The sequence below is a fragment of the Schistocerca cancellata genome, chromosome 3, assembly GCF_023864275.1.
Source record: "Schistocerca cancellata isolate TAMUIC-IGC-003103 chromosome 3, iqSchCanc2.1, whole genome shotgun sequence".
Classification (NCBI taxonomy): Eukaryota; Metazoa; Arthropoda; class Insecta; order Orthoptera; family Acrididae; genus Schistocerca; species Schistocerca cancellata.
Genome location: NC_064628.1, coordinates 162,253,620 through 162,280,831, shown reverse-complemented (window position 1 = coordinate 162,280,831; position 27,212 = coordinate 162,253,620). Strand labels below are relative to the sequence as shown.

The following is a 27,212-nucleotide window of genomic DNA, read 5'->3' as shown; positions in this document are numbered from 1 at the left end:
TTTCTTTTATTTCATCATACTTTTCTTCAATTTCTTCGTCATCTGCAGAGCTAGTTGGCATATAAACTTGTACTACTGTAGTAGGTGTGGGCTTCATATCTATCTTGGCCACAATAATGCGTTCACTATGCTGTTTGTAGTAGCTTACCCGCATTCCTATTTTCCTATTCATTATTAAACCTACTCCTGCATTACCCCTATTTGACTTTGTGTTAATAACCCTGTAGTCACCTGACCAGAAGTCTTGTTCCTCCTGCCACCGAACTTCACTAATTCCCACTATATCTAACTTTAACCTATCCATTTCCCTTTTTAAATTTTCTAACCTACCTGCCCGATTAAGGGATCTGACATTCCACGCTCCGATCCGTAGAACGCCAGTTTTCTTTCTCCTGATAACTACATCCTCCTGCAGTACTGTCATAAGAAATATAGAGTAACCCAAGAATTCACAGGTTATTCAAAAGCCTACCAAAGAATCTATGGTAGAGTAGTCAAAGAGACAAAAATTATGTGGAATGACAATTTGATAAGAAACTCGTCTAACAAAATGAGATCCACATGGAGAGTTATAAAGAGAGAAACTTGTAGTTCAGCGCCAAAGAAAAAGATTAATTAACACTAGAAGGCTCAAAAGTCACAGACCCAAATTCAGTCGAGGAAAAATTCAATGAATACTTCACTAGCTGAAGACATCATTCAAGTACACTGTCAAGGAACCAGTTACAAGTTTCTCCAGCAAGTCAGTGATCTTGACTGCTTTTATGTATGTTTATGAAACAAACTCCAATGAAATTATAAGTAAAATTAAATAATTAACCAATAAAATGTTAAGTGGGCTTGATGAAGTACCTGATTTCATATTAAAAGCATGTGCTCGCCACATAGCAAACCCCTTGGCAAAAATTTTCAACCTCTAAAAACTGGTGTATTTCCAGATATTTTTAAAATAGCAAAAATTTCCCCTCTGCTAAAAATAGGTTCTTCTGAAAAAATATCAAACTACTGACCCGAGTCAAAGTTAAGTTCCTTCTCAAAAATTCTAGAAAAACTCTTTTATGACAGGCTTTTAAGTTTCATAAATAAATATGCACCTCTTACAGTACAATGACATGGTTTTGGAAAATCTAAATCCACACAGAATTAGAATTCTTAGACTGCATTTTAAAATCCCTTGATTGACATAAATTAGCTGCAGGTATTTTTCTAGATCTTTCAAAAGCCTTTGACGTACTGGACCATAACACTCTGCACAAAAAATTAGAAAGACGATGAGTAAGAGGTGTAGCACATAGTTGGTTGTGTTCATACCTAAGAAACTGCAGGCGGAAAGTATCACTTCAGTATGAACTCAACAAAATGAATAAAACAAGAAACAGCTCCTTTCTTTCTAGTGAATTAACAATAAAATATGGTGTACCACAGGGCTCAATCTTAGGTCCACTACTCTTCTTGATTTATGTGGATGACTTAGTTGAATACATGAGTCCCACAAAAACTATCCTGTTTGCTGATGACACCAGCATATTGCTCACTGGATCCAGTCCAGAAACTTCACAGTTCACAGCAGAAAGTTCTATGAAAAGACTTTCTGAGTGGTTCACAAAAAACAAACTCGTTATAAATACTGAAAAAAATGTGTGTGTGTCAATTTTCATTTAATTCATCCAACTAATGAAATGTCTATTCAAGCACAATTAAAAAATGATCCCCTAGGAAATGTAAGTGTCACAAAATTTTTGGGTCTATGGGTTCAGCAAGACTTAAAGTGGGACACACATATAAATAACTTGTCTAGAAAACTATCATCTGTGTGCTATGGCCTAAGAATTTTAAAGGGTACAACAAGGAAAACAGCAGAACTGCAGGCATACTATGCACAGTCCCACTCACTAGTCGGACATGGGATTGTTTTCTGGGGATACTCAACTCACAGTATAAAGGTTTTTAGAATGCAAAAAAGAGCTCTAAGAATCATTTGTGGCCTTAAAAAGATGGAGTCCTTTAAATCCCATTTTTCTGAGCTTGGTGTTCTAAATGTTCCAAGTTTATTCATTTATGAAACTATCTTGTTCACTAGGGACTACCTCCTGAAAACAGGAAAACTGCTACAGAACAAAAATTTACACATCTATAGTACCAGAGGGAAATCAAATATACATAAAAAATATCACAGAACAACCACCTGTCAGAGGAGCATAATTAACATTGGTGTAATACTACACAATAAGATACTAGAGGAAATAAAAAATGCTACTCATCCAATATTTAAAGCTAAACTAAAGGCATTTATAATAAAGCACTGTTTCAATTCTGTCAGAGAATTTCTGAATACATAACAAAATTAATTGTAATAGATACCTATTTTTAATTTGCCTACTATTTTCCTAATACTATGTATTATTGTAACTTATCTTTGACCTGTCCAAAATCAATTGTACAATTTGTGCTGTGTGATAAAACTGGACCAATAAAAAATTTAAATTGTCGATGTATTTATAACCCAGTTTCTGAACTCATTGTCCTCCAGGAAATTAGTCATGCTCAAATTATTCTCAGGAGTGAGAGCTGGCTAAACCTGAAATACATAGCTCTAGGATACTTAGAGAGGCATGGAACGAGTATCGAAAATACAGATTATACAGCATAGGAGGGGTGCGGGGTGGGCGGGAAGTGTTCATTATGTCAACAAAAATATTGTGTCTATCAAGGTCAAAATTTAACGTGTCTGAGAAGTTACCTGGACAAGGATAGCAGGCCCAGGTAAATTCAAGTTAATTAACAGCATGGTTTAATAATCAAATTCAGAAAATGCTGAGAGAACAGAGATTGGTGCACTCTCAGTTCAAAAAACATGACAGTGCTGACAGGCTAAAGTTAGTAGAAATTCATCTGTCAGCAAGAAGATCAATTCATGAAACATACAGTAACTTCCATCAACATACCTTGGTGAAAGATCTCACTGAGAACCTACGAAAATCACTAAGCAAGTCAGAGACTTCTATTCAGTCACTCATTGACCAGGCTGGTGCAGCAACAGAAGACAGCAGAAGGAAAGCCGAAGTTTAAAATTTTGCATTTCAGAAATCATTCACACAGGAGGATCGTACAGACATACCATCATTTTGACTGTCACACAGACTCCCATACTTAGGACATAAGAATAGGCATCCCTAGTGTAGAGAAGGCCAGGGCCAAATGGAATCCCAATTCAGTACTACGGAGAGTACTTATGGCATTGGCCCCTTACTTAACTTGCATTTACTATGAATCTCTTGCCTAGGCAAAGTCCCAAGTGACTGGAAGAAAGTGCAGGTGACTCCTGTATACAAGAAGGGTAAAAGAATGGACCTGCATAATTACAGACCAATATCCTGAACATCAGTTTTGCTGAAGTATTCTTGAGGACATTCTGTATGGGAGCTTACAGATAGTAATTTTCCCCTCACTCTTTTTGCCAGTGAACTAATAGTCGTATTTCGTACCCTCCCCCATGCACTATACAGTGGGTCATACAACATGGCTGTAGATGTAGCAGAAACATCTCCGATGTCATCCATGTTTACAGCTTTTTCAACATTTAATGAACAACATGAAGAGTGGCATGTTTAGGTGTCCATGACTGAGTTATATTTTTTGGCTTGTCAAATTTTCAAAACCGAAAAACAAAATGACATGTTCTTGTCAGGAAATCCCAAACAGTAACATCTAACACAGAACTTGTAGCCTTTAATGAAGCCAGTGGAACTTGAGATGTCTAGAATATTTTCTTTATTACATTTACTACATTTTTCAACAAAAGCAATATTAGGAAAGGATAGATTGCTACTCACTATAAAAATGACATGTTGAGTTGCAAACAGGCACAATGAAAAGACTGTTACACATTTAGCTTTTAGCAAAAGCCTTATGAACAGAAAACACACACATTCACACAAGCAGGTCCACCTTGTGCATACATGATTGCTGTCTCTGGCAGCTGCAACTGTCATGCTGAACAAAAGCAGCAGTCTGACGTGGGATGGGAAGCACAATATCAGGACACTGTGGTGTGGGGAGATGGGGGTAACACTCATCTCACAACACTTCCTGCAAATGTAGTCATTCTGACATCACATGCAATACTGACTACATTCTAGACTGTGGTGTTGACAATCGATCTGACAGACACCTTATTCATTTGGCATATGTAAAACTTTTTCGTATAACAACTATCAGTATGATGGTTCAAGACAACAGCACATTGAAAATTTATCACAAATACGTCACCCTTATCATTAAATGTCAGTAAATAGCCCATCAAAAATATAAGTCTTCAAGAGACAATATGATAACTGAGACACGAGACAAAAATCACATTATGTAGCTGAAGGTGGAGGGGGAAGAAAGAAAAGGAAAGGAACTAATAATATCAGCTGCACTGGGACCTTATGCGGAATCAGTGATAAACGAGTGAAAATATGTGACTGGCTGGGACTCAATGTAGGACTCCTGCTTATTAAGCAGTTGTGTTAACCAGTGCACCAATCAGACAAAGTGTTTATTGTGAATGTGTGGACTATCTTGGTATGCTCCCCAGCCAACCAACACTTGCTCCCAACACCACCTATGCGCAGTCCCTATCCATGTCCTCCATGCTTGCTGATCTTAGATTCCTGCTGGAGGTCTAATGTAAATGTGCATGCACATGGAAGGTTATGGATTAAATGCCCATCAAGGTGAATCAATTATATGAATGTGTGGTGTCCAAAACAACAGACACCATGCAGAATCCACAGCTATGATACCTATTATGTAACTGAAGGTAGAGGGGGGTGAAAGAAAAGGAAGGAACTAATGATATCAGCTGCATTGGGACTTTATGCTGAATCAATGGCAATGAGTGAACATGTGTGTCAGACTGGGATTTGAACCTGGAATCTCCTACTTATTAGGCAGTTGTGTTAAGCACTGCATCACACGGACACAATGTTTATTGCAAGTGTGCAGACTATCTTGGTATGCCACCCGGCCAACCCACAATCTTATCTAGTGCCATCTATCCACAGTCCCCATCCATGTCCTCCATGTTTGCTAATTTTAGATTTCCACTGGGGGTCAAATGTAAATATGCATCTGCACTGAAGATTGTGGATTAAATGCTCATAGAGGAGAATCAGTTATATGAATGCGTTGTGTCTGTTCTTCTGGACATATCTGAAAGAACAGACACCATGTGGAGTGTGCAACTGTGATACATACTATGTAATTGGAGGTGGAAGAAGGGGAAAGGAATTAGTGATATCAGCTGCATTGGGACTTCACGCAGAATCAGCAGCGCCGAGCAAAAATTTGTGCTGAGCTGGGACTCAAATGCAGGATCTCCTGCTTACTAAGCAGTTGTGTCATCCACTACTCTACCCAGACACAGTGTTTGTCACAAATGTGGGGCCTATATTGATAATATCCCCAGCCAAGCCATAATCCCGCATTTTCAATCATCGCTGCTGATTCTGCATAAAGTCTCAATGCAGCTGATATCATTAGTTCCTTCCTTTCCTTTCCTTTCTTCCCCTTCCCTAAATAGCTGCAAGAGAAATGAAGAGCAATAACATTCATATTCAACCTCCTCACAAATATTTGGTTCTTTATTTCCAAGTATGTGGGAATTTCTTACTATGTGGTTAAGCAGGAACCTAAGAGGACTACTGTAAGTGCTGTGACTGAAATGAGGGGCAATAAAATTCATTTTCCTCCTCACAAAGATCTGGTTGTTTATTTCCAAACATGTGGCGATTTCTTAGTGTGTTCTTAGGCAGGAACCTCAGAGGGAAACCTAAATTCCTGCAAGTGAAACGGTGAGCAATTACATTCATGTTATTCCTTGTAACAAATATTTTGCACATAACACTTATCTAGTAAGACTTCCTGCAAACCAGTGGCACTTCTTTTGATTGGCATATTTCTGCCACTAATGACATGGGTGAGCCATTATCCATGTAAGAAAGGCCCACATCAAACGCTAACAAAATTCGTCAGCAGTTACTGCAGTTGATGATGCTGCAAGGGACATCAAAATGACATCATATTTGCAGGAAATAGTATGAAAACAGTGTTATCCAGGGCATGTGGGGCAGGAGGAAGGGGCGGGGGGGGGGAGGAGCAGGGAGGGGGAAATGATGGGTGGATATGTTGGAAGAGAGCAGCATACAATGAGGGTGAGGGGAGGGGGTGATAGGAAAGAGGTGGCAGGAACTGCTGGGTGGAGGGTGTGGGACAGTAGATTACCTTATGTTGAAGCTGGGATAATTTTGGGAGTGGAGTTCAGTAAAGTTGGTGGTGGAGAGGAGAATCCAGATGGCCTGGGTTGTGAAGCAGCCACTGAAACAGAGCATGTTATGTTCAGCTGCATGTTGTGCTGCAGAGTGGTCTATTTTGCTCTTAGCCACAGTTTGGCGGTGACCATTCATCCTGGTGGATAACTAACTGATAGTCATACCATCTGGTTGATAGTCATACCAAGTCATACCAATATAGAAAGCTGTGCAATGATTTCAGCTGAGCTGTTATATGACATGGCTGCTTTCACATGTGGCCCTGCCTCTGATGGGATAGGATAAACTTGTAACAGCACTGGAATATGAAGTGCTGGGTGAGTGTATTGAACAGGTCTTGCAACTGGGTGTGCCACAGGGGTATGATTCCCATGACGAGGGGTTGGAATCGGGATTGACAAAGTGATCAACTAGGATATTGTGGAGGTTGGGTGGGCAATGGAACCATACTTTAGGAAGGGTGGGAAGTATCTTTGGTAGGATGTCCCTCATTTCAGGGCATGATGACAGAAAAAACAAGGCCTTGATGAATGATATGGTTCAGTTGTTACAGTCCAGAGTGGTATTGGGTGATGAAGGGGGGCACTCCTTTGTAGCTGGTTCTTGGATGTTGTGGGAGGACTGGGGTTGTGTGGGGAAATGACATGGGAAATTTGTTAGCATACTAAATCTGGGGGATAGTGCCTGTCTGTCGAGGCCTTGGTGAGACTTCGAGCATACTGGGCAAGGGAGATTTTGGCACTGCAGATACACTGTCCTCATGTGCCCAGGCTGTATGAGAGGGATTTTTTGGAGTGGAAGGGATGACAGCTGCCAAAATGCAGGTACTGGTTTTGATTGATGGGTTTAATGTGGACAGAAGTGTGGATGGAACCATCAGAGAGGAGGAGGTCAATGTTCTGGAAGCTGACACACTGGGTTGAGGAGGACCATTTTAAGCAGATAGGAGAGTAGGTATTGAGGTTGTGAAGGATCGAGGATAGGATGTCTAGTCCAAATCATGAAGATATCATCAGTGAACCTGAAACAGATGAGAGGTTTAGGGTTGTGTGAGACTAGGAAGGTTTCCTCCAGATGGCCCATAAATGGGTTGGCATAGGAGTGCGCCATGTGGGTGCTCATGGCTGTAACGTGGAATTGTTTGTATACCTTCCCCTCAAAGGGAAGGTATTTGTGTGTTAGGATAATGTTAGTAAGGTGTATGAGAAAGACACAGAGGGTTTGGAGTCTGAAGGATGTTGGGAATGGTAGTCTTCAATAGCAGCTATTGCCATAAGCATGAGCAATGTTAGTGTACAGGAAAGTGGCATCAAAAGTTGTGAATATGGATCCAGGTGGTAAATCAATATTTTCTGCCTAAGTTTTGTGTTACCCCAGTAAATTATTTTGTAAGACATTATTGGGTAGAAATACAGAAAATATGTCAGGAGGCTGAGTTGTTTGTTTCCAAGGTTAGCAATTATATGAAGGGCAAAAGTAGCTGAACTTCATTGTTTGAGAAGCACAGTAATAAGCTTCCTCCAGGACAAGTTTCATCAGTATGTACACCTAAATATTTGGAACATCCTACCCTATTTACTGACTCCTGCACATGTGCTACATCAATTGTTGATTTGATTATTTGTTGTAAGAACTGAAAATGGTGTTTTCTTTTTTTTTTCAATATTTAGGGAGTGGCAATTTTCTGAGAAGCATTTTATAATTCTTTGTAAAATATGATTTACCTTCCTTTCTGTTGTTTTCTCTCTAATGGGATTTATTATAACACTAGTATCATTCAGGCATCACCCAACCTGCATCTGCAGGACTATCTCCATCCATCTTGTGTGTATAGACATATTCTGTGGCTTCTGCAGCACCACTGAAATCGATGTCACTTCCTCCATTCTGGTCAGCAGCCACCTGCTTCTCCACTCCCAGTGAGCTCTCCAGTCCAATGGTGACTGTTGCATCTTCCTCTGAGCCTCACCATGCCTAGATCTTCCACTGTAATACCTGTGGCCATCAACACATTGCCTTTCTGGTGGCAATTCCTCTGGGCCATTGGGCCATGCACTACCTTCACCTTCTCCTGTGACAGTTGTTGTTAGAGGTGGTGAGGTATGGGGTAGGGGAATGGGGAAGTGGGGATACAGTAGTGCCATCCAATTTCACTGTGGAAACTGAATAGCTGATGCAGCATTACTGATGACCATTGTGGTGCCACTACCCAGAGTGTGTTTGTCATCAGGAGCATCCTCTAAGGATACCAGCTTATAAGACAAGCCAGGGCCTGTCTGAGTCAGTTGTGATGCAATCTGTGAGGTGTGCAGCAAGCGTAGTTTTGGTTTGGCTAGAGTGTTCATATTGTAAGAGGGGTGTCTCTGATATGGCGTGGACTGAACTTTTCTTTGAAATACAGACTTAAGATAGTTGCACTGTTTCTGAGAAGCATCTTGTGTGTACCTCTTGTTGTGAATGAACTGGGATTAGCCCCACTGATACTGATTGTGGATTGACTTTTATCAAAATCTACCAATTCATCATCCAAGAAAAAAATGTTTATGGAACACATGGCCACCGAGGTAAATGTGCTGGGCACCTGTCTTGCTGCAATGACATTAACAACCAGCTGGAATTTTTTTTTAGTAATTTTGTCAATGCAGTTAGAGAGACACAGAGTATTGGTCTGCATTTAATACTCCACACCTGCTGGTTGTCTTGCTGACATAAACACTGAGGGTGCTCTCCAGACCAATAGGCAGCATTGTGGATATTTAACCTGTTATTAGATTTGAAAGTTCCTTCATGTTCACAGTATGACAATCATGTAGTCCAATTTTTGGTTTGTAAACCATGTGCTGAATGTGATTCCTGTCTACAAAACAACTTAGCTTAAATTTCAAGAAAAATAATGAAGTGATATGGATATAAACCATGGAAAATTCTCTAGTCAATACTACTGCTTGCTCCGAAGTTCCATTATATTATCTGAGTAGAAAAATGTCGTTTGAGATTTTATTGCACCATGAATATAATTATGCGCTTCTATCAAATCTTCTGATTTATTTGTTATGACTATGAGTCAGTCGGCCAATTGCCAAGAAACATGTTGCAACTTGTCTGGACAATCTTCGTATCAGCCTGCATAAAATAAAACCAATTTGTTGTAGGCAATTCTTGTGTCATTCTCTGAGCACTATAAGCATATCAAATGCCTCATCATTGGAAAATGCCATTACTAAATGATTGGCATACAAAGACTGAAGGCCACCCAGAAACTTTTGCCAATGTACAACCAAAATGCCTCTTATTAGACTTGAGTGATTGAAATAGCAGTGGGAAATGCAAATTACAGTTTGCACCCAGTTTGATTGAATGGGATGGCATAATTCCTGGCAAGGAGAATTTTTTGGTATCACTGAAACAGCACAAAACAAACAAAAAACTTTTTAGACAAAATTGTTCAGTTGTGATACCTTCCCAAGAGTAGCATTTCTTATTAATTTACACAAGTGACATTCCGACGTTGAGATTGTTTTCTGCAGATAATGGAAAGTTCACCGTTATAGCTGACCTTATCTAAGTTCCTGTAAGGTATATCTAAAGCAACATGTATAATGAGAATTCCAAAGTACATATCATGCCACTGTTGCTGATGGATTCTTATAGTGATAGTAGTGAATATAATATTTTCTAATCAATATTTATGTTTACAAGAAAGACAAGTTTGCTTTCTGTGGAATTTCTAGTAACAATTAGATAAAAGTTCATGTATTAAATCTCAAAAGAGTGAATTACTTCATAAAACAGAACTAGAAAGCTCATATTTCAGGAAAAAGTGCAAATAAAGTTATATGTTCATATCTTATTGTTTTTCCTTCAGTGACTGTAGTACTTAGTTACTTCATTGTCTCATTTGCTTAAACCATCTTTCATTTTCTGCCGGAGATGAAGAAACTGGAGACACTGAATGTTAGTGTTCATAATGTTTTTTTATTTCGTATCTCTATGTGCTATTACCTAGTAGATAAAAGTGTGTTACACACAACATACAGGTATTCTGTCTTGAGCAACATAAAATATGTTCCACCTTCTTCTGCAGTGGAGCTAGCGACATATATGTGTTTGTAACTTAAATAGTACCACCTGCCATAGCTTCATTGTTGTTGTAATACTTCTTATCTATTGTAATGACACTTAAAGTAAGCAAATATGGTAGATCCATTACTTGGTGTTAAATCATGTTTTGTTGGTACTACTACTAGCAGTAATAATAACAACAATACTAACAAGAATAATATACAATATGCTACTGAATTTCAATAGAAAAAAGTATTATAAAGCACAGAACCTACAGATAGAGGAAATACTGTTGACTTTTAGACATACTACTGATTTAATGGTTAAACTGGGCAAAAGGATTTACTGTAAATGAATAGTGGCGCTTTCATTGTATAATCACATTATGGAATCAATTACATACGTTGGGTAGTAGCCCATTCTGACACAGTTTACATCAGTAGGCTCACAACTATCTATTAAATTACTATCTTAACTTATACTGGATTGCAGTTAACAATGAGATAATAATAATTAACCCCACAAGAAACCCCAAAAAAACTCACATGTAGAGAGGAGAAGGAAGGGTAATATGTAGTGTGAGCGAGTGAGTAAGTAGGTGTGTGTGTGTGTGTGTGTGTGTGTGTGTGTGTGTGTGTGTGTGTGTGTGTGTGTGTGTGTGAGAGAGAGAGAGAGAGAGAGAGAGAGAGAAGATATTGCTGTTGTTTTGTTGTTTTTGTCATGTCAAAGGTAGGAGGTAGGGTGTGGACACCATATCGTGACAGTCAGCCTTGAGTGTAAACACGTGAGAATGTAGATCTTCTGAAGGGAGAGGAGTGGTGCTAAAGATCAAGCTCCACCTCCCTCTTGCAGCCTACATCCATGTTCTGTGATTCTGCAAAAGCAGAACTGACATTTGTCATAGGGATTGCTGATTCTTTCTAGTGCTGTGAGTGTCATATTTGAACCCTGTGATGAATCAAGATCAGTCTCTTCACTCTTTTCAAAGTAAGAAAAGAAAACAATGAGCAATGTGCAATCAAAAGAAAGCATTCAGTAATGGCTACAGTGCAACTGCTAGCTGAGGTTGGTAGTGCAATAAATTTAGTAGTTCAGGCCCAGCCTCTATTGATATCTGAGGCAACTGTATTCCGAAACACTCCCCACCTAAAACTGCCACATTAAGTGTCAACATAATCTGTAATTAAATATAAACTAATAAATAATCATGATAATGAAACTGTAAAATAATCAATACCATGCAACAATTTAAATGACACCTCCAGGGAAGGAGTGTCTGTTGGCAACACTAAACATTGCATCTCCTGAAAATAAGTACTGGATGGCAATTCAGTGTTCTGTTAAGTAAAATAAATATTTAGCTACGAAACAGAAGTAGCAGCTTACTTACCAGGATATTCCACAGTTATATTTTGAATTACATTGTCTGAGTTGAACATAAATACCACAAATGAGCCATTCTCAATGTGTAAGTGGACAAAATTATTTAAATGGTCATTAGCATAGAGCACAAGTGAATTTTTGTCATATGTCCTCAGATTTATGAGAAAACTCTTTGTAAGTACTGATGTAAAAATCTTTTTGTAATCATCATCTGGTGTTGTTTGCAGGTAACTTCTCTTAAAATAAGATTCCTTAGTCACAAATGTGAGACCATTTACATTTATATCTGAAAGGAAACAGCAAAGTGGTAACTAAAAAATGAAGCCAGACAGATGAAACATACATAGTCCTTAAGTCTCTAAACAGAGCCAACTGCTTATTAACAGAAGGAAAAGTGTAGCCGTATAAATAAGAAAATTTACTTTGATGTGTACTTGTACTGATTTTCAGTCTTCTTTATTGAATGTTCCATATTCCATAGATGGATGTTAATGTATGAAGCATGCACTAATCTCGAAGTTACAAATAAGATTATGCTGAAAGTCAGTTTTCATTTATATATGTACTGAATCTCTGTTGAAGAACAAAACTATAATGAAATATACAAAGCCAATGGGTAATGGAAAACATAAATGGAATAAAAATAATATGAATTAGGATGGACTGCTGAAGAACAACCACGTCCAATAGCTTAGTCTACTTTTAAATGTACTTAAATGTGCCTGTCTCTCACTCAATGCCTCCTATATATGGCGAGTAGCAGTCTACCTTAATTCATATTGTCACTAAGACAACAGTTAAGGGTTAAAAAAATAACCCATTTTTGTAGGTACTACAGCCATCTGGGCACTGAAACATGGATTCCCTATAATGGAATCCACCTCACTGCTAAGACTCTCCTGTGTTATTATTTACAAATACAGTCAGCCCGTTTCATTCTGCAGGGATTGTCTTGAGGGTGTTTGTCAGAATGAACATGCAAGCAAAATGTAAACCACATTTACATTTATAGACTGTAAATTGCATTATTAAACCAAAGCAGCTGAGATGGATACTTTACTGCTGCATATATGTTACTCATGGCACAAATAAATAAATTGAGACTCTTAGACTGGCATGACTGTGACTGTCATACCACAATATATGAATGGCTACGATATTGCTAAATAAAATACATGTTTGCTTACACATTCATCATGACAAAGACATTTTAAAATGGCCTGTGAACTTAAACTGGATGGTTCTGTTTGTATAGAGCAATACACTGAAGAGCCAAAGAAACTTGTACACCTCATGTAGGCACCCAGCGAGCACACAGAAATGCTGCAACACAATTTGGCATGGACTTGAATAATATCTGAAGTAGTTCTGGAGGAAATTGACACCATGAGTCCCAAAAGGCTCTCCATAAATCCATAAGAGTATGAGGGGGTGGAGAGCTCTTCTGAATAACACGTTGCAAGGCATCCCAGATTTGCTCAATAATGTTCATGTCTGGGGAGTTTGGTGGCCAGCAGAAGTGTTTAAACTCAGAAGAGTGTTCCTGGAGCCATACTGTATCAATTCTGTACATGTGGGGTGTTGTACTGTCCTGATGGAATTGCCAAAATCCATCAGAATGCATATTGGACATGAATGGATGTAGGTGATCAGACAGAATGCTTACATACATGTCACCTGTTAGAGTTGCATATAGACATATCATTCAAAATGCACGTACCCCACACCATTATAGAGCCTCTAGAAGCTTGAACAGTCCCTGCTGATATACAGGGTCCATGGATTCATGGGATTGTCTTCATACCTATACACATCCATCCACTCGATACAATTTGAAATGAGACTCATCTGACCAGGCAACATGTTTCCAATCAATAGTCCAATGATGCTGTTGACAGGGCAAGGTAAGGCATAAAGCTTCATGACGTGCAGTCATCAAGGGTACACAAACGGGCCTTGCTGCTAACATACTTCACATACGACCAGAATCTCTTTGGATTTTCTGCCAGGTTTCGAGACAAAGTTTCATTTTGGAAACTGTTATAAGCATCTCATATTGAAGTGAGCATTAAATTTCGAGCTTCTGTAAAGGATCGCACTAAATTTCGAGCTTCTGTTAAGGATCTCCAATCTTGGGGATTTTGCATCTGTTTAAATTTGGCATGTTTGTTTTGTTGTTTCTGCAACTGTGTTCTGACTCATTTTGTGTACCAAGGAGGAACAGCTCCATCATTTGTTAATTTATTTGGTATAAATCTCTCAATTGCTGCTGATACTATTTCCTTGAATTCAAGCCACATCTGGTCTAAAATGTATGATGAGCAATAACTTCTCAGCTGTTAAAAGTCTCTAGCCCTGATACAGTCGCCATTTCACCATCACAAACTAGAGCCACAGTAACCCAAACATTACCATGTGCACTAGCATCAGCATTAGTAATTAGTTGATAAAAGGCAGTGGATCAAAACTACGATCACTAAAGCCACAACCATATTTAAAAATTTGAAGGCAGCTGTGTCTAAATTTTGTCACACCCAAAGCCACTGGCTTGGGAATATATGGATATCTAGTGATCATCTGATAAGTGTGACAAACGGTTATCCTCTTTGCCATCGCTTGATGGTACCTGGGCCACCACCTCCTCATTATAGTTTTACTTAGTGTCGCGCATGCTATTGCTCCCGGACTAGAAGCAGATAAGGGACTTGGCTCATTACTGGTGGCAGAAGTTGCAGTCTGATAACTGGGAGCTACATAAGTGATGTTTCTGGTTAGATGTCATCAGTCATCGAGCAGCAGCACGCGCAGCAGCATTGACACAGACTTGTTATGTTGCGTTATTTTAGGAGGAGAAGGCGTTCGTGCCTTACAGTGTATAAAGCTATTGATAATATATCTATTACTATGAAGAGCAGAGTTGGTGCACAAGTTACTCATCATGGTCCTTCAGTGTTTTGCAGATGCGTACTGAATTTAATGCGTACTAATGCTGATGCTAGTGCACATGGCAATGGTTGGGTTTCTGTGGCTCTAGTCCATGGTGGTGAAGTGGAGACTGTATCAGGGCTGGAGACTTTTAACAACTGAGAAGTTACTGCTCATCATACATTTCAGATATGTGAAGCTTATAAGAGAGATCGTGGTTCATTTTACTATATTTCTACAATGCCATTGGTTCTTAGGACATGCAACCATAGTAAAGTAAATGAATCAGGCTCTGTGTCCGTATGGATTAAAGGTGCACTGAATTGTGCCAAGATTGAAGTTGTTGATGATGTAACACATTACTATAGATACTGAAATAAAGTACCTGTCCTTTTCTGGAAAAAATTTAAAAAAAGTTCACAACAGCAAAAAAGAAACCTATTGGGTCATGGCAAATGACCCATCCCAAATCATCCAGATACTGATATGCCAACAGACACTGACTCTCAGAGGGGGGAGCCATGGCAATTGGGGGGGGGGGGGAGCTGTGCTTCCATCTTTGGTTTATATATACTCCTGGAAATTGAAATAAGAACACCGTGAATTCATTGTCCCAGGAAGGGGAACCTTTTTGACACATCCCTGGGGTCAGATACATCACATGATCACACTGACAGAACCACAGGCACATAGAGACAGGCAACAGAGCATGCACAATATCGGCACTAGTACAGTGGATATCCACCTTTCGCAGCAATGCAGGCTGCTATTCTCCCATGGAGATGATCGTAGAAATGCTGGATGTAGTCCTGTGGAACGGCTTGCCATGCCATTTCCACCTGGCGCCTCAGTTGGACCAGAGTTCATGCTGGACGTGCAGACCGCGTGAGACGACGCTTCATCCAGTCCCAAACATGCTCAATGGGGGACAGATCCGGTGATCTTGCTGGCCAGGGTAGTTGACTTACACCTTCTAGAGCACGGTGGGTGGCACGGGATACACGCGGACGTGCATTGTCCTGTTGGAACAGCAAGTTCCCTAGCCGGTCTAGGAATGGTAGAATGATGGGTTCGATGACGGTTTGGATGTACCGTGCACTATTCAGTGTCCCCTCGATGATCACCAGTGGTGTACGGCCAGTGTAGGAGATCGCTCCCCACACCATGATGCCGGGTGTTGGCCCTTTGTGCCTCGGTCGTATGCAGTCCTGATTGTGGCGCTCACCTGCACAGCGCCAAACACGCATACGACCATCATTGGCACCAAGGCAGAAGCAACTCTCATTGCTGAAGACGACACGTCTCCATTCGTCCCTCCATTCACGCCTGTCGCGACACCACTGGAGGCGGGCTGCACGATGTTGGGGCGTGAGCGGAAGACGGCCTAACGGTGTGCGGGACCGTAGCCCAGCTTCATGGAGACGGTTGCGAATGGTCCTCGCCGATACCCCAGGAGCAACAGTGTCCCTAATTTGCTGGGAAGTGGCGGTGCGGTCCCCTATGGCACTGCGTAGGATCCTACGGTCTTGGCGTGCATCCGTGCATCGCTGCGGTCTGGTCCCATGGTCCCAGGTCGACGGGCACGTGCACCTTCCGCCGACCACTGGCGACAACATCGATGTACTGTGGAGACCTCACGCCCCACGTGTTGAGCAATTCGGCGGTACGTCCACCCGGCCTCCCGCATGCCCACTATACGCCCTCGCTCAAAGTCCGTCAACTGCACATACGGTTCACGTCCACGCTGTCGCGGCATGCTACCAGTGTTAAAGACTGCGATGGAGCTCCGTATGCCACGGCAAACTGGCTGACACTGACGGCGGCGGTGCACAAATGCTGCGCAGCTAGCGCCATTCGACGGCCAACACCGCGGTTCCTGGTGTGTCCGCTGTGCCGTGTGTGTGATCATTGCTTGTACAGCCCTCTCGCAGTGTCCGGAGCAAGTATGGTGGTTCTGACACACTGGTGTCAATGTGTTCTTTTTCTTATATATATATATATATATAAAATAGAGGGAAACATTCCACGTGGGAAAAATATATCTAAAAAGAAAGATGATGAGACTTACCAAAAAAAAAAAAAAAAAAAACCACAAACATACACACAAAATACTAGCTTTCGCAACCAACGGTTGCCTCGTCAGGAAAGAGGGAAGGAAACTGCCTCTTTCCTGACGAGGCAACCGTTGGTTGCGAAAGCTAGAATTTTGTGTGTATGTTTTTTTTTTTTTTTTTTTTGTGTGTGTGTGTGTGTGTGTGTGTGTGTGTGTGTGTGTGTGTGTGTCTATCGACCTGCCAGCGCTTTTGTTTGGTAAGTCTCATCATCTTTCTTTTTATATATATATATAATAGAAGGAAACATTCCACGAAGGAAAAATATACCTAAAAACAAAGATGATGTCACTTACCAAATGAAAGTGCTGGCAGGTCGACAGACACACAAACGAACACAAACATACACAAAAAATTCAAGCTTTCGCAACAAACTGTTGCCTCATCAGGAAAGAGGGAAGGAGAGGGAAAGACGAAAGGATGTGGGTTTTAAGGGAGAGGGTAAGGAGTCATTCCAGTCCCGGGAGCGGAAAGACTTACCTTAGGGGGAAAAAAGGACGGGTATACACTCGCACACACACACATATCCATCCACACATACACAGACACAAGCAGACATATTTAAAGACAAAGAGTTTGGGCAGAGATGTCAGTCGAGGCAGAAGTGCAGAGGCAAAGATGTTGTTGAATGACAGGTGAGGTATGAGTGGCGGCAACTTGAAATTAGCGGAGATTGAGGCCTGGTGGATAACGGGAAGAGAGGATATATTGAAGAGCAAGTTCCCATCTCCAGAGTTTGGATAGGTTGGTGTTAGTAGGAAGTATCCAGATAACCCGGACGGTGTAACACTGCGCCAAGATGCTCCGGAAAGGCAACTCACTCACCCTTCACAACCTTTGCAGCAAACCTCAACCACCTCTCATTGCACACAAACCCAGTCTCTCCCATCTACTCAATCTCCCACTTCCAGCTCCACTCCCTCCAAAACCTCAAAATTCCGATCAACACAATCTGGCACCACAACACCCTAATTCAGTAGTTAACCTTTCCTCCAAACCTCTCTCCCAATCCGAAACCTCTGTCCTATCCAAAGGCCTCACCTTCAGCCCCACTCCCAGATTCAACCAAACAGCCCTCATCAAAGATTTACTGTCCTACACTCGTACCCTCTGCTGGAAGTATCACTTTGCCACGAAGAAAAATGATCCTAATCCTACCCCTAATGATCCAACTCCCCAAGACACTATCCAAATTGAACCCTGCCTGGAACAGTTCCGTCCTCCGTCACAGCGGGACCCACCTCCTCTTCCTCAAAATCACCCTCTCCAAACCTTCCAGGAATTTCTGACTTCCAGCCTTGCCTCTCAATCCTTCTTAAAAAACCTTAATCCTACTCCCAACATTACCACTGCTGAAGCCCAGGCTATCCGTGATCTGAAGGCTGACCGGTCCATCGTCATTCTTCTGGCGGACAAGGGTTCCACGACCGTGGTACTTGATCGTCGGGAGTATGTGGCTGAGGGACTGCGTCAGCTTTCAGACAACACCACATACAAAGTTTGCCAAGGTAATCCCATTCCTGATGTCCAGGCAGAGCTTCAAGGAATCCTCAGAACCTTAGGCCCCCTACAAAACCTTTCACCTGACTCCATCAACCTCCTGACCCCACCAACACCCCGCACCCCTACCTTCTACCTTCTTCCTAAAATTCACAAACCCAATCATCCCGGCCGCCCCATTGTAGCTGGTTACCAAGCCCCCACAGAACGTATCTCTGCCTACGTAGATCAACGCCTTCAACCCATTACATGCAGTCTCCCATCCTTCATCTAAGACACCAACCACTTTCTCGAACGCCTGGAATCCTTACCCAATCCGTTACCCCCAGAAACCATCCTTGTAACCATTGATGCCACTTCCTTATACACAAATATCCCACACGTCCAGGGCCTCGCTGGGATGGAGCACTTCCTTTCACGCCGATCACCTGCCACCCTACCTAAAACCTCTTTCCTCATTACCTTAGCCAGCTTCATCCTGACCCACAACTTCTTCACTTTTGAAAACCAGACATACCAACAATTAAAGGGAACAGCCATGGGTACCAGGATGGCCCCCTCGTACGCCAACCTATTCATGGGTCGCTTAGAGGAAGCCTTCTTGGTTAGCCAGGCCTGCCAACCCAAAGTTTGGTACAGATTTATTGATGACATCTTCATGATCTGGACTCACAGTGAAGAAGAACTCCAGAATTTCCTCTCCAACCTCAACTCCTTTGGTTCCATCAGATTCACCTGGTCCTACTCCAAATCCCATGCCACTTTCCTTGATGTTGACCTTCACCTGTCCAATGGCCAGCTTCACACGTCCGTCCACATCAAACCTACCAACAAGCAACAGTACCTCCATTACGACAGCTGCCACCCATTCCACATCAAACGGTCCCTTCCCTACAGCCTAGGTCTTCGTGGCAAACGAATCTGCTCCAGTCCGGAATCCCTGAAGCATTACACCAACAACCTGACAACAGCTTTCGCATCCCACAACTACCCTCCCGACCTGGTACAGAAGCAAATAACCAGAGCCACTTCCTCATCCTCTCAAACCCAGAACCTCCCACAGAAGAACCACAAAAGTGCCCCACTTGTGACAGGATACTTTCCGGGACTGGACCAGATTCTGAATGTGGCCCTCCAGCAGGGATACAACTTCCTCAAATCCTGCCCTGAAATGAGATCCATCCTTCATGAAATCCTCCCCACTCCACCAAGAGTGTCTTTCAGCCGTCCACCTAACCTTCGTAACCTCTTAGTTCATCCCTATGAAATCCCCAAACCACCTTCCCTACCCTCTGGCTCCTACCCTTGTAACCGCCCCCGGTGTAAAACCTGTCCCATGCACCCTCCCACCACCACCTACTCCAGTCCTGTAACCCGGAAGGTGTACACGATCAAAGGCAGAGCCACGTGTGAAAGCACCCATGTGATCTACCAACTGACCTGCCTACACTGTGAAGTGTTCTATGTGGGAATGACCAGCAACAAACTGTCCATTCACATGAACAGACACAGGCAGACAGTGTTTGTTGGTAATGAGGATCACCCTGTGGCTAAACATGCCTTGGTGCATGACCAGCAGATCTTGGCGCAGTGTTACACCGTCCGGGTTATCTGGATACTTCCTACTAACACCAACCTATCCGAACTCCGGAGATGGGAACTTGCTCTTCAATATATCCTCTCTTCCCGTTATCTACCAGGCCTCAATCTCCGCTAATTTCAAGTTGCCGCCACTCATACCTCACCTGTCATTCAACAACATCTTTGCCTCTGCACTTCTGCCTCGACTGACATCTCTGCCCAAACTCTTTGTCTTTAAATATGTCTGCTTGTGTCTGTATATGTGTGGATGGATATGTGTGTGTGTGCGAGTGTATACCCGTCCTTTTTTCCCCCTAAGGTAAGTCTTTCCGCTCCCGGGACTGGAATGACTCCTTACCCTCTCCCTTAAAACCCACATCCTTTCGTCTTTCCCTCTCCTTCCCTCTTTCCTGATGAGGCAACAGTTTGTTGCGAAAGCTTGAATTTTGTGTGTATGTTTGTGTTCGTTTGTGTGTCTGTCGACCTGCCAGCACTTTCATTTGGTAAGTCACATCATCTTTGTTTTTAGGTATATTTTTCCTTCGTGGAATGTTTCCTTCTATTATAACCATATATATATATATATATATGACTGCTTGTGTCTGTGTATGTGAGGATCGATATGTATGTGTGTGCGAGCGTATACCTGTCCTTTTTTTCCCCCTCAGGTAAGTCTTTCTGCTCCCGGGATTGGAATGACTCCTTACCCTCTCCCTTAAAACCCACATCCTTTCGTCTTTCCCTCTCCTTTCCTTTTCCCTGATGAAGCAACCGTTTGTAGCAAAAGCTTGAATTTCAAACTTTTGCAACAAACGGTTGCTTCGTCAGGAAAGAGGGAAGGAGAGTGAAGGACGAAAGGATGTGGATTTTAAGGGAGAGGGTAAGGAGTCATTCCAATCCCGGGAGCGGAAAGACTTACCTTAGGGTGAAAAAAGGACAGGTACACACTCGCGCACACACACACACACATATCCATTCGCATATACACAGACACAAGCAGACATGTCTTTGAGTAGTTGATAAGAAGGAACATAAAAGAAGATGAATCTCTTCTCTGTCTGATAAGTGAATGGGTTTACTCATTTCACTGCTTATATTACATTCACAATTGTGTGTTACCTTGGTAATTTTTCCACATCGTTTCCTTTCATTCTGGAATGAAATATTGTATGACATAATTTACATTCTACACTCACACTGCCCATCTATTTCTTTCTCTGTACTTCTATCTCGGCTTTCCGTAAGCACATGAACTACTTTCTACTTATTGTGATGCGCAAGAACATGGCATCCTATAACAGTCATGGTCACATTAACTGCACGGTGAGAGAAGCACTGGGCTGGGAGAGTGAATGTGTGTGTGTGTGTGTGTGGGGGGGGGGGGGGGGGGGCACAGGTGCATGCACTCAAAAGTATACACTGATGAAAAATTAGTTGTATACTATTATGGTATCACACAGTTATCAATATCAACAGAAAATAGCAAATTGTTTCATAATGTTTTGAGAGTTCAAATTGAAGCATTGTAATCATTTTCCCTAGGGTACTTACTAGTTTCACACAGAGGACCACGATGAGCCCAAGGATTTTCACAGATGCATTGAAATGTACTCCAAAGCTCCTTACATTGTGCACCATTCTTGCATGGATTTGGAACACAAGATGGCTTACAGTCTTTTATTATTTCAGACAAATGGACACTCATGTAGGAATATATATCCAGAACTTCACCATTGACGACTAAGCCTCGGAAGCATCCTATGAGGCCTTGCTTGACAGTGCTCATTTTCAAAAGGTCTCTAAAAATGAAGAAAATACTTTTTTAAATGGGAAGTCCTGTGTGGAATGTAACAATATTATAAAAAGGATAGTTGCTACTCACCATATAGTGATGATGCTGAGTCGCAGATAGGCATAAGAAAAAGACTATCAGAAAGTGAGCTTTTGGCCAACAAGACCTTTGTCGGTAATAGACAAAACGCACACATGCACACACACACACACACACACACACACACACACACACACACACACACAAACACACACACACACACACACACACACACACACACACACACACACACACAAACAAACAAACAAACAAACAAACAAACACACACACACACACACACACACACACACACACACACACACAGACACACAGACACACACACACACACACACACACACACACACACATGACCACAGTCTCTGGCCTCAGCAGCCAGAGACTGTGGTCATGTGGTCATGTTTCTATGGAACAATGCCAAAGAGTATTTGTTCATGTACACAATAAAGGCGGGATGAATGGAGGAGGAATACGGTTGTGGACAGATAAAATTTGGTCTAGGCAACCTGGAAGCCTACTGAAGAGGCCTGCTCTTTTAGTATGAGATCAGTTTCGTTCTCATTGAATGGATGTTAAAAATAGACTGAATGAATTGAAGACTCAGATAGCTGTAATTCCTGGAGGGCTAACTCATTTATTTCAACTTTTAGATGTATGTATCAACAGACCATTCAAGGGACATATGGAGGAGGAGTGGAGCAGATGGATGTAATCTACAGATTTTGAAATTATATCATCAGGAAGGAGGAAGAGAGATAGAATTTCTCAAATTTGTGAGTGGGTCAAAGCTTCATAGGACTCTATAAAAACTGAAAGAGTGATTCAATCATTTAAGAAGTATGGAATCAGTAATGCACTGGATGTTATAGAGGATAATTTACTGCACGAGGATTTAGATCCTGACATGGTGGCTTCACATATTCCTTCCTCCAACTCTGAGGACGGATTTTGAGGAAAAATATTAAAAGGTAAGCAGTCTTTCTTGCTTATATTGTCTAGATATAAAAAAGGGTCTTAAAAAGTGGGGGGGGGGGGGCATCTTTTATGCTGGTGTGTCTTGTATACTGGCAAATATGGTAATAGGTCCTAATGCCACAATACTATTACGCACTTTTATATGTCTGTGTCGGCAGAACTAATCATTTGTCAATTCTGTCTCATAATTTTGTAGTTTTCTCAACTGAATTTTCCTTTTGATACAATTACTTATTTAATTAGTTACATGTTCCACATTTGTACAATACACCATAATGAAGATGGTTGACTCAGTTTACAGAATATTAACTTACCGAAATTTAAATATGGGTGCATACTGGCAATTTACATGGGGGTACACATAAAAGAAAACAATATTTAGTTTAACAAACACAAGTAAGAATGCAACACTTTTACACTAAAGAAGTTTAAAGATTCCAAACAAAAATTCTTCAATAGAATGGAATGTACTTCCCAGCTTACTTTTAAATTTAGGTTTTCTATGTCAGGTATTTAATATCATAGGGTATGTTATCAAAGATTACTATAGCAGCATTATTTACCCATTTCTGAACTAAAGTCAGTTTGCATGGAGAATAATGACGGCCAATTTTTTCTTCTTATGTTATCTACTATGAGACTGTCCTTAAAATATCTAACACTTTAAACAATAGTCTACCACATGATTGAGGGTGAGCACCAAATATTTTTGTTATTGCATGCTTTCATGGAATGAAGAGTTTCTTTCTTAAATATAAGATTCTCTGGTTGCTGTTCCCCATGACACTACTAAATGAAAATAAGCAAAGTAATAGTATGTTGGCTTCTTTCTTTGTTTCTCTCCAATGTCTGCAGCAACACAAAGTGCAAAAGTGGCTGAACTGATTTGAAATCTACAAAGTGTTTGTTTTTCTTCCAATTTAAATACTCAGCAATGTGTACATTCAAAAATTGTGAGTAATCCGAATAATCTGAACATCTTTTGATGTAAAGAATTAAATATGTTGTGATTGCTAATTGGTGATTCACATTTAAAAATTTGTTTAAATAATAAAAAAAGATTTCCATTGCAATCTACTTGCTGATAGTGTTTAATACTTTACTGAAAACAAAAAATGATGGCTTTCCACCATTCCTAATGGTTGAACATTGTTGAAGCTCTCTTGGAATTGTGGACCAGAGCCTAGTTACCATTAAAACTATTACAGTAATTCTTTCAACATTTATAAAACAGAAGAACAATATTTCATGTAATTTTAGCTCTAACTGCTGCTTTCAACTTAACTTTATGGGATTTAAGAAATTTTAAATTTGCAATAATGAAAAATTACTTTTTGTCCAATAAGTAAACTTAAATTGAGAAAAGAGTTGAAGAGATCCTGTGACACAAAATTATAATGAAGATATTAAACTTATTTATACTTAAAAAGTCTTGAAAACTTACTCTGGTGCTCCTCCTATAAACATACTTCCTTCAAAGGGCCCAAATTCTTCATCTGGTGCAAGATCCACCATTTTTGTCTCTGTATTGATCATGAATCGAACATGATGTTCATTATAGTCAATCCAAATTTTCTGCCACTCTCCTCCATTTAGTTTTCTGCCTGATTTTATTTCCATTACTTTGGAACTTCCATTATTGAGTGTGAAATTAAATGTCAAAGTGAAATCTGCAAACGAAAGAAATATTGAAAACTGTGACTAACAGCTGCAAAATGTTATACTCTTTCATTCGCTTCTTACAGAGAAATAGCACCATAACAGCTTTGATATTTTGCTTACCATCTGTCAGTGCAACCATGAAGGAGGGATGATTTGGTCTTATTGGTGGCTGGTACAGTAGTATAGCCTTTTCTCCTGTAGTTCGGAAGCTAAATGAAATATCACCCTTCCTCCATCCAGGTACTTCAATGTATGATTGACTTGATGTAAAAGTTACTACATATTTTTGAGTATCTGAAATGTACAAAGGAATACATTTAGAGAAGCAACCATAATTTTTGAGACAGTGTACATGGTAGTAATGTTTCATGTTATAAATGTGAAATTGTTAACTACTGACATGAAGTCAAGCACAAAACTGTGGACTTCCCAAACTGTCAACCATCTGTTTGTTGAAAGGCAATGTCGTCTAAAAAAACGTTTTTATCTCATAGCACAACAAAGTGATGAAGAAAGAGTCATAAAACATACATAAGACACAGATACATCATATTTCTCAATGCTTTTATCTCATTCATATTTTAGGGGGTATCAATACTTTAATTTGTTAAGAATCAATATGAACTTACTAAAGAATTACTTTCCTATAATAATGCCATTAATGAAAAATGTATTTTTATAAAATGGACAGTTAATATGTGCAATGTAAAGCAGTTGAGATGAAAAATTTTGCTCAAATATCTAAAATGTTTATACCATATATGTTTTATATTCAGATCAGCTGAAAAGAAACTGTATTTTGGAAATATAGTTTGCTACGTACTAATGGATTCTTCCACTGCTACTTGGTACAATAAATTCATATTTATGAACAAAAATCACATACTGGTAATCTGAATGCGAATTTTCCTTGCAAGACTTATAACATTATTTGCAGCACTTACACTTTGTATATCTCAGTCATAAACAGATTGATGCATACCATTGCACTACTAAAGAACTGGTCAGGAATAAGAGGCCTTATAGAATTTTTAATTAATACAGTACACTGAAAAGGTAGTTCCTGATGCAAAAAACAAGTATAGAACTGTTGCGCGATGTTACAAAGGTGGGAAACATTGACTTCAATTATTTAAACAGCTTAAACTTTTCAGTTATGATTTTTATGAATTAAATTTTGCATGATACTTCTGACTGATCCAGCTCATTGCTGATGTACACACAATTTTGTGCAAATTATGAGTAAATAAATATACTGAATTTTATTAAATGGAATCTCCTGTTTCATAAAAATGATAACACTTATGTAACCAGTTTCAGCCCCTAGACTATTATCTACTGCTCAGTCTTAACAGGAGCCGTATTTTCAGCTTATGAGTATTGAAGCATTAGTGTTCAGAGTTAGTTTGAGTAACTAACTGTAGGATTATTTTATATCAGAACAGTTACTGTTGGTAGTTTGTTTGGATGATGTTTCAAAGGGCCCTGCTTGTCGGAGTAACAAGGGCATGTGGCCAAGATAGCAGTGACAGGTAGGTGTTGCATTTTGCAGCTCCCTGGTTTCAGGCTGCTGTAGAACTGTGACCAGAAGGGCCCCAACTATAGAAGAAGATAATTCAGAGACATTTGTTATGAGCTAGTATTGAAAAATAATCAATGACACTTTAAGTCACTTAGGTGACCATGCCAAAGCAAGATTAGCTGGCACCAACTTTTGGTTAATAAACCCATTATACAAATACCTGGTCTTCTTATTGCAGTTTGGAGTAAACTTTAGGCATAAGGGTTTTAATCAATCTTAATTTCTGTGAGGCAAAGATTTCTAGGAGCTATATGTCCAATGTCAGGTTACTGGAAGCTCAAGTCTGCTGACCACAGCCAGGCACACAGATCAAAAGTTAGTAAAAGAAAGATTTTCTTAAACATTGTCTTATACACTGAAGGGAGTTCCTCAGCATTCATTTGTTCCCTCATAACTGACACACAGCTCCGGATGTGACTGCACACTTGATAATGGCCGTGTAATGTCCAGGTAAACCTACACAATATTCTTGTCTGTTCCTATTCCACCCTTGCTCCCAACCCGTTGCTCCAGGGGTCGTATCCCTGGAATAGATCTAGATGCAGGACTTTGTGCATAGATTCTCACACTACCAAATACAGGGTGACAATTATTCAACTACATGAAAATAATGTAAATTAGTTACAAACTACGGTGTGCACACACTGAATTTAACATGTAAATGTTGCTACAGATATTTGGATTTAGATTGTGACATGTTCAATATGCCCACCATCGTTGGCGATAATGTGGTGCAGACAAATGTGAAATTCTGCATGACCCGCTGAAGTGTTGGAACATTGATGCTGTCGATGACCTCCTGAATGATTGTTTTCAGCTCAACAATGGTTTTAGAGTTATTGCTGTACACCTTGTCTTTAATATAGCTCACAAAAAACAGTCACATGTGTTCAGATCCAGAGAATATGGCTGTCACTCGATGCCCATGCCAGTGGCCTCTGGGTACCACAGTGCCAGAATGCAGTCCCGGAAGTGCTCCTCCATGACATCATGATGGCATCGAGCTCGGTCTTGCATCAACCACATCTTGTTGAAATCAGGTTGACTTTGGATAATGGTGATAAAATCATCTTCCAAAACCTCCATGTACCATTCGGTAGTCACCGTGCTGTCAAGGAATATTGCACCAGTTATTTTGTGACTGGAGATTCCACACCACACAGTCACCGACTGAGAGTGATTATATTTCTCGATCATGAAATGTGGATTCTCAGTCCCCCCAACAAGCCAATTTTGCTTATTGATGAACCCATCCAAATGAAAATGGG

At 40.5% G+C, this 27,212-nt stretch overlaps 1 protein-coding gene across 5 annotated transcripts in view; it reads right to left on the bottom strand.

Annotated features, from left to right (window-relative positions):
• LOC126174781 (axotactin) overlaps positions 1–27,212 on the bottom strand; it is a 567,513-nt gene that overhangs the window by 178,371 nt on the left and 361,930 nt on the right. For all 5 annotated transcript variants that reach the window (XR_007535484.1, XR_007535485.1, XM_049921127.1 and 2 more), the window contains exons 19-22: positions 24,483–24,656; positions 24,145–24,370; positions 21,428–21,675; positions 11,767–12,045 (exon numbers count right to left, since the gene is read on the bottom strand). Coding sequence is in view for 3 of the 5 variants with exons in the window: in XM_049921127.1 (XP_049777084.1) it covers positions 11,767–12,045; positions 21,428–21,675; positions 24,145–24,370; positions 24,483–24,656 (927 nt within the window). In the remaining 2 variants the exon portion in view is untranslated. The remainder of the gene's footprint in view (positions 1–11,766; positions 12,046–21,427; positions 21,676–24,144; positions 24,371–24,482; positions 24,657–27,212) is intronic.